Source organism: Mugil cephalus, chromosome 7 (assembly GCF_022458985.1).
Source record: "Mugil cephalus isolate CIBA_MC_2020 chromosome 7, CIBA_Mcephalus_1.1, whole genome shotgun sequence".
In the NCBI taxonomy this organism is placed as follows: Eukaryota; Metazoa; Chordata; class Actinopteri; order Mugiliformes; family Mugilidae; genus Mugil; species Mugil cephalus.
The window spans coordinates 27,733,193-27,746,818 of NC_061776.1; the positions used below are offsets into that span (position 1 = coordinate 27,733,193).

Below are 13,626 nucleotides of genomic sequence, written 5' to 3' on the forward strand. Positions count from 1 at the left end.
ATCTGTGGGTGTTACTCATCAGAAACTCATAAGACTTGTGAGGTACAAGTCTACAAGTCCAGTTACCCTTGTTTCAGTTTTTTGGATACACCATAACCTGGACATTCACAGACAAGTCGTATCTTTCAATTTTACTCAGGTCATGTTGAACCTTTTCTTACAAACTGAATTCATAGCCCTCTTCATAGAAATCTAGAGACTAGATACTGCGCCATGTATTGTTATTTTACCTAAAAATACAGAAATATATTTTTTGCTCTATAGTCCCTAACCCTTTGGAAAGGGAGCACTTTTACATCTAAGAGCCAAACATAAGCGACCCAGTGGCTCCTTTTATGCAGTTAGTCGTATCAATACTGAACTTACATTGGCCAGGATTGAAAGACCCATTTGCAGCAGATTTGTTTGACCACAAAAAAAATGATCATTACAAGATGAACGCATAACATATTAGCTTACCCAGATGGAGTCCAACTCCTGGCCATTCCCCCTGATGACCTCACCAGCACAGCACTCTTAGCTCCTCCTCCTAGTCCTTCAGATCCTGCTCCTGAAGAGGATGATGAGTTTAGAAGATTTTTTAGAATTTCCAGGTTTAAATTCTCCCGTTTGCTGCAGCCACTGCTTGCTCCACATGTGTCTGACTTGGCGTTGTTGTTGGATGCTTTGAAAGGTATCCCAACTCCATTTCCCCCTCCACCAATCCCAGGGGCTCTCTTGGACAACAGAGCATGTCCAACAGGAGGCTTGGCCAGCACTGGTGGTTTTATTGGCTCCTGCTTTGCATTGATAACTTCCTGGCTCTTGACATATTTGGCCTTGTCAGCTTCTAGCCTCTCAACAGCACTGAGGCGCTTTGGGTTAGGTTCCACCTGCGTTGAAAAAAGAAAAAAGAAAAAAAAAAGATGCCAATTAATTCAAGATATTTTCTGTATACCTGTATCATGCCCATTCATCCAAGGTAGGAGTAATTAATCAGTGTCATCACAGGTAGGGTGTTTCTGCTGAGTCTTGCCTTAAACAGCTACAAGCGGACATAATGTGGATTGCCTGAGCACAAGGCAATCAGTGTTACACACACAGCTTCAAATGTCATGTTTGTTTAAAAATCTGCACACAAAAACTGTGTTATACTTACATAGCAAAAACAATGACATTAAATATGCCATGATAAAAATGTTTCTGGTTCAGAACTCAACTAAAAGCAGCTAGTAACGATTTGACCATTGTTGCAAACTTTGTTACAAACTGAAAGACGGGGCATAAGTTTTCAACACTGGAGAGCATTGTTAATCTAAACATGTTTCACTGTAGTAGGATTCTACTTTTATTATCATATCAGTTTATAATACAGATAGAACAAAGCAAATGGGCTCAAAACCAACAAAGCCTATATATAAAGGGTTTGTAAGCAGGTCCGTGTGCAGAAAACAAGTTTAACTTCCAGATTATTTTAATAGTACACAAAATTCAAAGTTTTCTTCATGAAATATGTATATATTAAAAATCTTATCACTAAAATCAAAAACAGTGGTGCAGCTCCCAAATCTGGCTGACAACAACCAAGAGTTGAAGCCAGGAAGCTGAGTTGTCTTTCACACTTCTCTGTACCCTCTCAAGAACTGTCTCTTACCCACTACGGCTCACACCCCAAACAGGCTCTGTCTGCTCACAGGTTTTGCCAGTTACCACTGTGAGAAAAATATTTTGAAAGATTATTTTGACTGTACCTCTCCTGTAGATGTCTCTGAGTCAATTTATTACTGCATCGACACCATCAACATGTCTTTCAGACCCTATCCCAGCTCTGCTGCTCAAGGAAACTTAACTAACTTAATTAACTTACTAACTGTAACTAACTTACCATATTAACCCAGGTTAATCTTTCTTTAGTAACAGGTTCATGGTACTTTTCACAGTCTTTTAAGGTTTCTGTAATTAGGCCTTCACTTAAAAACAAATCTCTGGACCCAAGGTAGACCCAAGTGCCTGAGCCAACTCAGGCACTTTGAGGACTTTAGAGAAGCAGCCTTGGTTAAAGTTATTTCTAGCGATGAACCATTTTATGATTGCTCTGTCATTTTTTTAGTTAAATATTTTTTGTGTGAATGTTAAAGACGCTTACAGTGCTGAAGCCCTACCACTGCTGGGTAGATCAGACCACAACCTGGCCTAACTTCAGCCCTCCTACATCCCCTCTGTACAGAGGCTGCATGCGTCTAACTGCACATTCAGGAAGTGGACGCCTGGGACCAGTGAAGCCCTGAAGGACTGTTTTGGCTCCACGGATTGGAGTATACTACTCGGGGGTTCTACTGTTGATGGAGAAATGTAGTCTGTGGAATTAACAACACGGTGGACGGTATCACAGACTACATAAACTTCTGCAGGGACACTGTCATCCCAGTTAGAACGGTTCGTTGCTTCCCTAACAACAAATCCTGGATTAACACAAAGGAGCTTCTCACAGGCTATGGCAGGAAGAGCAGCCAGGTGATGGAAGGATGTGTCAGCTCAACCACTTTTTCAACAGGTTCGACACCCACCCTGCAGCTGGGCCAACTTTAACCCTTCCTGCCCCCCCTCCTCCTTCAGCTCCAACTCCACCTTCATCGACAGCTACTGCACACCCACCAGTAGCAGCTGGAGCACCTCACCTGAATAATTCTCCAATCCAATACCTCTTATATTGAATCATTACAGCAGCTTACTCACATGTTCTCAGACTACTTTTGTCACTGCCAGTTGTATGGGGCATACATGCTTTATATTCATTATCGATCTCTCATGTAACACGCAACAGCTATATCCTTTATATTGTTTGTATCATGATTAGATTCTACAGGTACTGCACTTAGATGTGTGTATGTACGAATGTGTAACAGATATATGTTATTCTGTCCCCACCCTCAAGAGGAAGCTAGGTAAAGCAGGGGTCGACAGCCTACTGACTGCATGGACCACTGACAACCTCACTAAAAGACCTCAGTATCACATACTTCATGACTGTATGTCTGACGATGTGCTCTGCAGAACACTTTTTAGTACAGTTAATAGTAATTAATGATGGCTTGATGCGTCCTTTATATCCATTACTAGTGTCCTATGTATTATGCAATTAAGTGTCTACATGTAAATATTGTGCTACTATGCTTCAAATCTATGAATTTATCCACTTGCTTCTGCTATTCTGCCATTTGCTATTCTCTCTCTTGTATGTATGTAAATATAAAATATATAGAAAAGAACATCTACAAAATCTATTCTTTACAAAAAACAAACTAAAAAATACATTTAACATCATTTGGTGATTGTAGCAGTCAATACAGATTAATGTTAGAGCATTAAAATAAACTAGAAATAGGTAAGAGATACAGATAATAGTGAGCATGGTCCTTGTATTAGTAATAGACAGAAATCCTATTTCAAAATATTGTCCACCCAGAGATGAAACACTTCAAAACAAGTATGGTCAAAATGTTTCAGTTCAATACAAGATTTACTTGAAAAGCTGTATATGCTGTATACAGCTGTGCACACACTACTGTACCTGTCTCCTGAAGTAGTCAGGACCCTTGTTGAGGATGCGTAGGGGTACAGTGGAACCGAAGTGCGTTGCAGGGCCAGCAGCCTTGCTATCTGGCAGGGCTGGAGCCAGTGTCTCTGTCGGCATGGCAGCGAGATGGCTGGGGTGGTCGGCCGTGGTTGCAACAGGTGCAGGGGCGTCGACAGAGGACAGGGGCACTGGATGACCCCCAAAGCATGAAGACACAATGTGGAGAAGAGAAAGTCTAGAAAGAGATGAAGCCCTCCTGTCTGTGGGACTGACTCAGATGTTGAACTAAGGGGGCTAGTGGAGTGCTGCAGTCACATCTACTTTTGCATTGCTGGGCTTGGATGAACTCTTTCTGTTAGCAAACTCTACTGGGTTATGGAGCTTGGATATGGCTGACCTATTCATCAAGAAAAATGGAGAGAAAATGACTGCAGTGACAGAATGGACAGAAGCAAGAGGAGTGATGAGTGCGTTACAGGGCAGTGGTGTGGATGAGCGCTTCCACAGGACCGAGGGAAAAGCAAAGGATGGCAAGAAGAGTAAGCCCCATTCCCTCTTCAGCCTTGCTTCAGTTCTTTCAACTTGCCGCACAATCTGAAACAGGCCAAAAAGAAAGAGAGAGAGAGAAACAGTCAATGAGGTTAGAGTTAGCATATGACATCATGCACCTAGCAGCGACAGCAGGAATAGATCTTTTTCACACCAGACATTTTAACTTGTGACAGCAGTTAAGCCACAGGTGAAATAATGATCTGTCCTAGCACAGTACGCCATAACACCGAAACAACATGCATCCTCTGTTCATCATTTCTTCACTGTATGCACAACATCATTTCACTTATCCACTAGACTGTTAAGTCAAACAATGAAGTTAGAATTTTGGACACACCGTCTTACTCTCTTTTTGATTTATAAGCCCCTCTCTCAGCCTCAGCCCACTTCTGCAGACACCTGCCTCACCCTCCAAACCTCTTCTCATCCATTTATTTAACAACAAACCAGTTATGCTACCATAGATTCTGAGGACGAGTCACATTCTTGATTCAAACATCTTGCAGACACTCATTATGTAGGCATGTCCAGGTTTAGATCTATTATTAGAAATAATAAATCTATTATTAGAAAGTAGAGTGACTGATATTGATTTTATTTTTTTGTTTGTTTGTTTTACTTGTGTTTAATCATTCATTCCCACCAGCATTGCTCTCATTTTTCATTTGGTTCTGTTCAGTGGCACACATTTTGACACTATCCTGGTACAGAATAAGTTTAACATATACTTCTCCGTGTGGGTAGGTAAAGCTTTGCAACTGGTTTAACTGATTTCCACATATGATAGATGAAAAACAAAAACAAAACAATCTTTTTTTCTCCAGTTTTGCTTGGGATTGTTTCGAGAATTTCTTCGTAAAGCTGGATCCATTGCAAAAATCACATTTAGTTGTAGAAACGCTGTAGTGCACATACGAGGCCTAAGTGTGGCGCTGTTTCTGCTACAGAACTCAGACAAAAAAAGAGCAAGTGCATGTGCCTCAACCCTACAGGCTGTACACAAACATACAATCTGTAATTTTTTTAGCTCATGGTAGTGGGGAAGCAACAGTATATATTGGATCTAGCTACAAGGGCCAATATCCGATGCAGCACCATCACAAGCCTGTAGCCACCACTGATGTTGTTGTTCCTATGATCAGGAGGTAGAGGGTCAAGGGGCAGGGGCAAGGGGTTTGGTGATGGCATCATCATGTCCGTATCTTCTTTTTCACTCCGGGACCTGGATTCAAAAAGGTGAAGTTCCAGTCACCAATAAATCCAGATCCGTCATGACCGTCAGCCTAAATTTGTGGTTTCATCCAAAAATCATATCTGTGTGGACGTGGGCTTTGGGGCTACAAGGTAAGACTGAATTTAAGGGTATGTCATTTCAGCTAAGGACACAGCAGGGACTGGCAATGGATGCGCCCCAACATGGATAAAGCACCCATTCCATGCGAATGCAGCCCTATTTTGTATTCTACAGTTACCTGGAACTTGACTTCAATTTCTCTTTAGTCTACTTGGCATTTACAGTAATCTTACTACAATAAACAAACTAAACAACATAAGTAACTGAACACTGTGAAAAGCAAAGCACCGTTAAAAAAAAAAACAACAAAAAAAACAATACATGTATTCCGGGTGCACACTATTAGAAAGCATTTCTTATTTCGTAATTAATTTTTGCAGTCCATAACCGATATTTGCCATATTTATTTAGCCTTTTTGCTCTGGATAATAAAAAAAGAGATTGGAGCCTCAGCATCTTAGGTCAGAGACCCATTGCTGGTCTTCCACAAAGATATTTCACATGTTAGCAGCACAGCTGACGTGTTTTTGTGGAAGTCACTGTTTGACAAAGACAGATTAAAGTCAAAGAGCCAGCATCACTGGTTATCGATATTTTTTGACATCTGAAGCATATTATGTGATTTCTGCACTGAACAGGGCCCACTGCCCAGTTTATAATGATCACATAAACGAAACAAACATATAATAAATCCATTTCACCAGGATTAGGAGCATGTGTCCAATTTCCCAGCGAACACAGTATGAGAAAGGCAGCTGTAAACTTATGTATATGGAATGTAATGCATGTTTGAATGAAACACCACTGTGATTAGTTCAAAAATGAAAAACTAAAAAGGAGCTGAAACACCCATTCTACTTCTTTCACTTTGTATCTGTCTCCAAACACATGACAGTCATCAGATTGAGAGAAAGAGAAACATGGCTATTCCACGAGGAGCTATTCCACTAAGCCCTACCCATTCCCACTGGTATTTATCAAAGTTCAGTGCTTCTTTTTAAAGCTTGATTTTTTTCCCTAATATAATGCCTGAAGAGGAGGTAACAGGAAGTAGACAACAGCTTTGTCACATGGTAGAATGACAAAAACCTGCAGCCTAATATCAACAAAAACAATAATCTTGTGTTGGATTAAGAGAGGAACAGGAGGTCTCCCAAGCTTGTTGTCAACCATGGAGAACACATGAAGAGGGTGAATTCCTATTAAACATGCGACATTTTGTCAAATAGTAGATGAGTTCTTGGGTTATGTCCAAAAACGTGTTTTGTGTGCAAGCAGTGATTGTAACATTGGACTAGAAGCATTAATCCTCGGAGTAAGAGTACATTACTGATCTCCTAAAGCCTAGAGGAGTATTTCCTGTCAGTCAAAGCCTGCCCTGTTGAACAAACATAGTCACATCGTTCTGTGTCACATATAGGAGAAGCAATGTGGCTGACTGTCGGGATCCTCCAGAGATGGACCATTTAAATTTTGAGATTTCAAACAGATCCTTAAAATCCTGAAAGCTGTTAATTGCACCCACTGCAGAAAACATGTTCCAACACATTCACTAATAATCTGTCCCTGGTTCATGGTTTGTCCCTCTGGGGACCACAGCTGATTGGTACTTGTCACTACCAACAGGGAGCACTATGTGGGACGTTTAAAATCTGACATATTGTGTTGACACAACATAAACAATAACTTCGTCTGTGAGTGGTCATAATGCCTTGAATAACTTTTCTTATTTACAGCCAGTAAAGTGTACTCCTTATGTTGTACCAGTTTAATGTCTTTACTCACTGGCTGTGTACCTTTGTCACATTTCAGTAACTATCCTAATGCAACACCGAGAGTATCAACGGAGAATAGAGACATGAAGTGCAATGCAGGGTGGCTGAACATGTCATGGAAAAGAGAAGTTCCCTTCACTGTGAATCACTGCCACTTTATGACTGAATGCATTTTATGTCATGTGAAGGACTTAGGCTTGGAAAATATGTGCATTTTCATGCTTTATGGACAATTCACCAGAGTGAACTGTACACAAATTTATTATATAAAAAAAGAATCAAACTTTATCATACATGTATGCCATTTCAGTATCTCAACGTTCTGCCTAGTACTAATTACCTGGACAATTTTCGCTATGAAAAAGGGCTGGCCTATGTCATAGCATAGTGAGTAAAGTTATATAATGCTGTTAGTTCTGTATTTAATTGATACACAAAGCAGCAAGTGGGCCTGTTTATTCAATGATAATGAATCTTATCTATCCCTTACATGCTCACCATTTGAAGTGCTCAATCGTGTCTCACACCCTCAACCTTTGCATACCATGATCCTATAAAAAAGCAGACAACTGACAGCTAAAATGGAAGCTGACAGAACATCTGCATGAACCATATTGCTCTCCTAATTGGTTTAGATTCTATCTCTGCTCAAACAACTTACTTGAAAGTTCAACCTCAAAAAGACCTGAACATTAAATGACCTGAGACGTAATCATTTCTGTATACCACTGTTGGCTACATTTCCTATGGTACATGTGTTTTTATATTTTTTATTCATCTTGCCAAAAGAATTACCATTTACTCTGGTGTAAACTGGGTCACTGGATGAACATAAGGTTATGTGTTGTGTTGACTTTACAGAATATTTATTAAGATTCCTTACTCAAATGCTTCCATTCAGAGGAACCTGCAGGCCATGTGTTAAATGAATTCAGTAAAACTTCTATGTCTGTATTGCTTGGCTCACCTCTATCATTAGATCAGAACTCATACAGAAAGCCCACTTTCCCTACAGCTTGGCTGATCATCTGTTGCTCCAACTGATTACTGACCTCTGGTGGTGTACGTCAGAACTACAATATATCACATTAATGCAGAATCTCTTCTTCATAAAAGGCGTGAACGTTTCACAGTGTTTAAGATCATACCTTTGGGACTTCAATCAACTCTTGTGCACTTAAATTGTGATACAGTCTAAGCCTGGTATGAAAGTTATGCATATAAAACATGAGCAGAAATTCTGAAATTTAAACTGACAGATTGTCTGAAGATAACTGAAAGCACTGAGTGAAGGTTGTGCACAGACACTAAAAAGCTCATTGTAATGACCAGTTGACAAGGCAAAACACTGTAGACGCCTGTGAACCTTACCATGTGAGATCAATTTAATCCTTTATAGTAATTAATCATTACTTCTTCAAATAAACACATATACACACATATAAATACACAAGCTAATGAATTCTTTATGCTGACCTTTCAAAGTACAACAAAGTCATCTTGCTTCTTCTTTTCTGTGTCCTTTTCTCGCAACATTCTGCTCTTCTCTACCTTCCCTTTCCACACCTTAGCCTGTTCATCTGCTAATCTTCTCCTCCCACACTCTCTCAGCAGGCTATGAGGTGGACAGCCTGCAACAGAGCAGGGTCCCACAGCAAGGGCCACACAACAAGGTCCTGCCCATGTTATAAATAACTATTCTGATAGGTCACTCAAAATCTCTTTGTGCTGAATATGCAGCTAAGAATTTCAACAGACAACCAGTAGGTGTGTGTCTGTTTTTTGATTGTGTGTTACACCAAGGCCATCTGGTTTGACAAAGTGAAGGGCAGAGCTACTTATTATACATTTGCTGAGACCAAGTGAAGACAATAAGCAAAAAGTTGCAACAATAGTTAAACCAATGGCATAAATTCTGTATGTAGACACACATTGTTGTGTGGAACACAGCAATGTGCTAACGTGTTGATGCTTATCTTCAGTTATGGTAGCTCCAGATGTCAGGTGTGCTGAACACATATCATTAAAAGAATTCTGAGACTGAAACAGAGACCTAATAAAATGGATGCCTTTATATAGGGCTTTTTTTAGCTGTTGGTACTCAAAGCGATTTACACTTACAGACACATGTGACCATGTGTGAGACACTCACCCTTCGGTTCGTGGACAACCCATGCAGCTTACTGAGCCAAACCTGCCCCCTGTACTTCAAATAGTACCCAATGAAGACTCACTAGCAGATGCTAATGGCTAGTACTACCGGTACTGGAATAATTATCTTTCCAACAGCACCTGCCCTTCTCATGCCTTTACTGAAAGACAATAATCAGGAGCAGTACTGGAGCACTGAACAAGCCTGGGTTCAAGTGACACTAAGCTGATGTCTGCCTTAGCTAATGAGTTTACAACAGCCACAGATCAAATCTTATAGACAGACTTACCTTACTGCCCCAGTCACCCTGCTGGTGAGAACAGCTTTTTCTTCACAAACCCGCCTTGTGGAATACAAGTGTCTCCCAGAAGCTGTAAGACTATTTAACTCTGGTGGAGCTATGTGAATGCACAACTCAAGTGTTTTGCACATTTAAAATTCCCTGTATAACCTGAATAATCCATGCTGCTCTTCCGTTATTCATGCTGCTTGTTGCCGTTTTATTTTTATGTATATTTTTTCTAACTTTATTTAGCTTATCTTACTTGATTTATCTCGTTTAGACACTGCTACTAGTATCATATACTTTTTACTTGTGTCTACATTATAGTTACAAAATTTCGGTCCATCTCAAATAAAAATCCTTGAATCCTCAAATCCTTGATTTTGACAAAAACTCCAATTTCCAGTTTTAACCAATCAGAAAGGAGGCTGACATCTCAAGGGGGAAAGAAAAGAAAAAGCAAATTGGTTTATGTCTGTGTGCTATGTGTTTCAGGGCTGTATGATGCTGGAATGCCTGAATAAGTATTGCCATAATCAATCAGAGACTAAACCCTATGAGCAGAAGACAACGAAAGAAGGAAGAGATAAGTATTTCAAAAAAAGGTTTCAAACTAATTCACAGAGAAAGGGGTACTTAATAAGTGGACACAAGAATTATGTTTTTTTTCCAATGATGGTCTGTCCTGTGACATATCATCAAGGTTGAAGCAACAAATTAAAATTACTCACATTAACCTTTAAAAACAGTGGCACAAATACAAACTCCTAAATTGCTACTTTTCAAGTGGTAGTTGGAAAAAGCCCTATAGTTAAGATTTGCATTTCACACAAGCTGTGTGAAGTGCAGGTTTTTGTTTGGTTAATTTCTGGGGAGGCCAGGTTACGGTACGATGTAGCTACGTCAGGTGATAGTAATGAAAATTATCAACCTACAGAGGGCTAAATTCAAAGACAGGCTGGTCCATTTTGTTGAAATTTCATGCAGCAACTCTACATGGTGCTCAGGAGTGTGTATGGCAACCATGTGCTTGTATACATGCCTTGACAACAGTAGGGCATGATCCTAATGAGACAACAGATGGTGTCCAGGGGTATCTCCTCCCAGATCTGAACCACTGCACTGAGCTCCTGGACTCACTGAGGTGCAACCTGGTGGAGTCAGATGGACAGAAACATAATTCCCCAGAGGTGTTCTATTGGATTTAGGTCAGGCAAGCGTGGGGGGGCATTCAGTGGTATCAATTCCTTCATCCTCCAGCAACTGCCTGTAATACTCTCACCACATAAAGCCAGGTTTTGTCGTACAACAGGAGGAACCAAGGATCCCTGCACTAGTGTAAAATCTGACAATAGATCCAAGGTTTTGTCTGTGAAGGTTCTCAGTCATCCAGGTCATGGTAATCCAAAAGGCGTTGAATAAGGGCAACTGGACTTGTAGAATTTTCTTGAAGACTTTTTGCCACTCATCAAAGTAGCTTCTCTCCACACCTCTTCCCACTAGTCCCTCAGAACTGAAGAAGCTACTCGAATGAGTGGCGAAATGTTTTCAAGTAAATGCTACAAGTCCAGTTGTCTTTATTCAACGCCTTTTGGGTCCAAGGTTTTCTTCATGAAACCTAAATGGTACCATCTGTGCATACTTCCATGGGTATGCCTCCTCAGACCATCAGTGATCCACCACCAAACCGGTCATGCTGAACAACGTTACAGGCAGCATAACGTTCTCCATGGCATCTTCAGACCATTTCACATTTGTCACATGTGCTTAGGTTGAACCTATTGTCCATGTAGAGACAGAAATGACTGATTGTCATGTAAAGAAGATAAATTATTATTTCATTTGTTTAATAACAGTTTATGGTACTGACTTTAGGAAAGGTAACCTTAAATTACATCTCTTGTGATTTGGTGCGATATAGAAAATAAAATTAAGTAGAACACCAGCAGCTCCTTGGCTAGGGCATTGTTTTTTAGGCCCCTCAAGAAATGGAGTTGGTGCCATTCCTTCTCAATCAGTCCTGTGGTGTTGGTTTCGAGGTTACGTCAGAAACCCTCTCCACACAGTTCCTGTTGATGTATACAGGCTTAGGGTCGGATGTGTTTCTCCAGAGGTCCACTCTTCTTTACTTAGTTTTTGTGGTGTGGAGGACCAGGATGTTATTGCTGTACCGTGATGATCGCTTTTCCACATTATCCATGTATGCTCATGCTCATTTCTCCCTGCAATTAGCCCAACCACTGTCGTGTTGTCCACAATGGAGTTGCTTGGGTAGGGGTGCAGTCATGTGTACAGAGAGTGTACTGTAAGGGACTCAACCACATCCCTGTGGGGAGCTGGTGTTGAGGCAGGGAAAGTGGGGCCTAACCTTAACTCTCTGTGGGTGGTCAATGAGGACGTTCTTATTCCAAAGGCAAGTGGAGTGTGGGAGGAGGTGGTTTAATTAATTAATCAAAGAAGGTGATCAAAAATGACAATGTGTCACAGAAAGTACGTCTGTTTGCTATGCAATGAATAATATATAACATACTATAAAGTATATAATATAAAAACAACACTACGAAATCAAACGTTAAATGTACACTGGTGCCGAACCACAGCACAACATTAAGCAAATGTCAACTAACAACTGTTTTTTTTCCCATACTTGCAAAACCCAGGAAAATGCCACAATAGCCAGTTCCTAGATACTGAACTCATTGCCAGACATGGAAAACCTTTCTCAGATACTGACTTCATAAAAGAGTGCCTCACTAGTCACAGTACGAATGTGCCTTATGTACAAGTCCAGAAACAGTTGTGCTGCGAATTAAAAACTTCAGTGCAAGTGTGAGAGCATGCATTCCACAAACAACCAGCAACATAAACTGCTGTATTTTTTTATTGGGAAGCTAAAAGTGTTTTTCCTTGCCACTATTTACTTAGTGGTTGCTCTGCAGGATTCAGGCTGGGTTCTATCTGACTGTTTATAGTGTTATTGACATGACACAAATAAAACTGAACTGAACTTTTCTTTAACGGGCTACACAACCTCAGTAACAGATGTAGATATCAAAGCTTAATGCTTTTGATGAGATGATTATCCTACTTCCTGTGCAAAAATAGCTCTGAAAACAGTGCACTTGTTTTCTGCAGTATTTATTCATTAGGCACGCTCATGGAACACAAACTGCTATAACCCTTCAAAACTGATGAACACTCCCCTTTGTCTTCAGAGGTGATGGAGCAGAAAGGTTTAACAACTTTAATCTGATTGGGGTAGCCATCTGGAAGTCGCTCTCCCACCCTCACCCACCTGACATGCACACGGACACACAGACGCACGGAGGCAAGCGTGCGCACACACACACACACACACACACACACACACACACACACACACACACACACACACACACACACACACAATTGTCTCCACTGTCCCTCACCTTAATTTGACCTAATAATCTGGCCATACATTCTGCCAAGGAGCCCTACAAACAAAAAAAAGATACAAAAACTAGTGTGTGTGTGCGTTTGTCTCATGCACACACAGTCTTTCCAACATGAGGCCAAGTGACAGATGGCTCATGCAGGATTTATTTACAGTGACATGCAAAATTCTGGTTAATACTTTTTGTTTTTGTTTATACTTCAGTATTCACAGCAGTCAGCAGAATGTGAACAGATCCCCAAAAGGTATAAAATGTTAATGCAGTCAGAACTGAGTGCTTTACAGTGTTTTTCATTTCCCCACTCATTCAAACACTCATACATGTGCACAGTCCTTAAATGGAATCAGGAACAACTTTGGGTTCAGTGTTTGACATGTGTGGGGGGCAGAAACAATCTTGCAATTAGTGGACAACCCACTCCATTAGCTAAGCCACAGCATCCCAACTGTTACAAAATCAAACATTCGTGTGTGACTGGCAACAGACAAAATCATTAAAAAACATGTGCAAGGCTGTCTTCCACCAATCAATAAAAGTCTCTGGGAGTGGCATCATTCTAATGTCTTTCCATTTTATACTA

General features: G+C 40.5%; 1 protein-coding gene across 2 annotated transcripts in view; it reads right to left on the minus strand.

Moving 5' to 3' along the window:
• fam110b (family with sequence similarity 110 member B) overlaps positions 1-13,626 on the minus strand; it is a 29,701-nt gene that overhangs the window by 7,279 nt on the left and 8,796 nt on the right. For both annotated transcript variants that reach the window (XM_047590063.1, XM_047590062.1), the window contains 2 exons: positions 3,551-4,150; positions 460-872 (listed from right to left, as the gene is read on the minus strand). In XM_047590063.1, coding sequence (XP_047446019.1) covers positions 460-872; positions 3,551-3,673 — 536 coding nt within the window. In that variant the 5' untranslated portion in view covers positions 3,674-4,150. The remainder of the gene's footprint in view (positions 1-459; positions 873-3,550; positions 4,151-13,626) is intronic.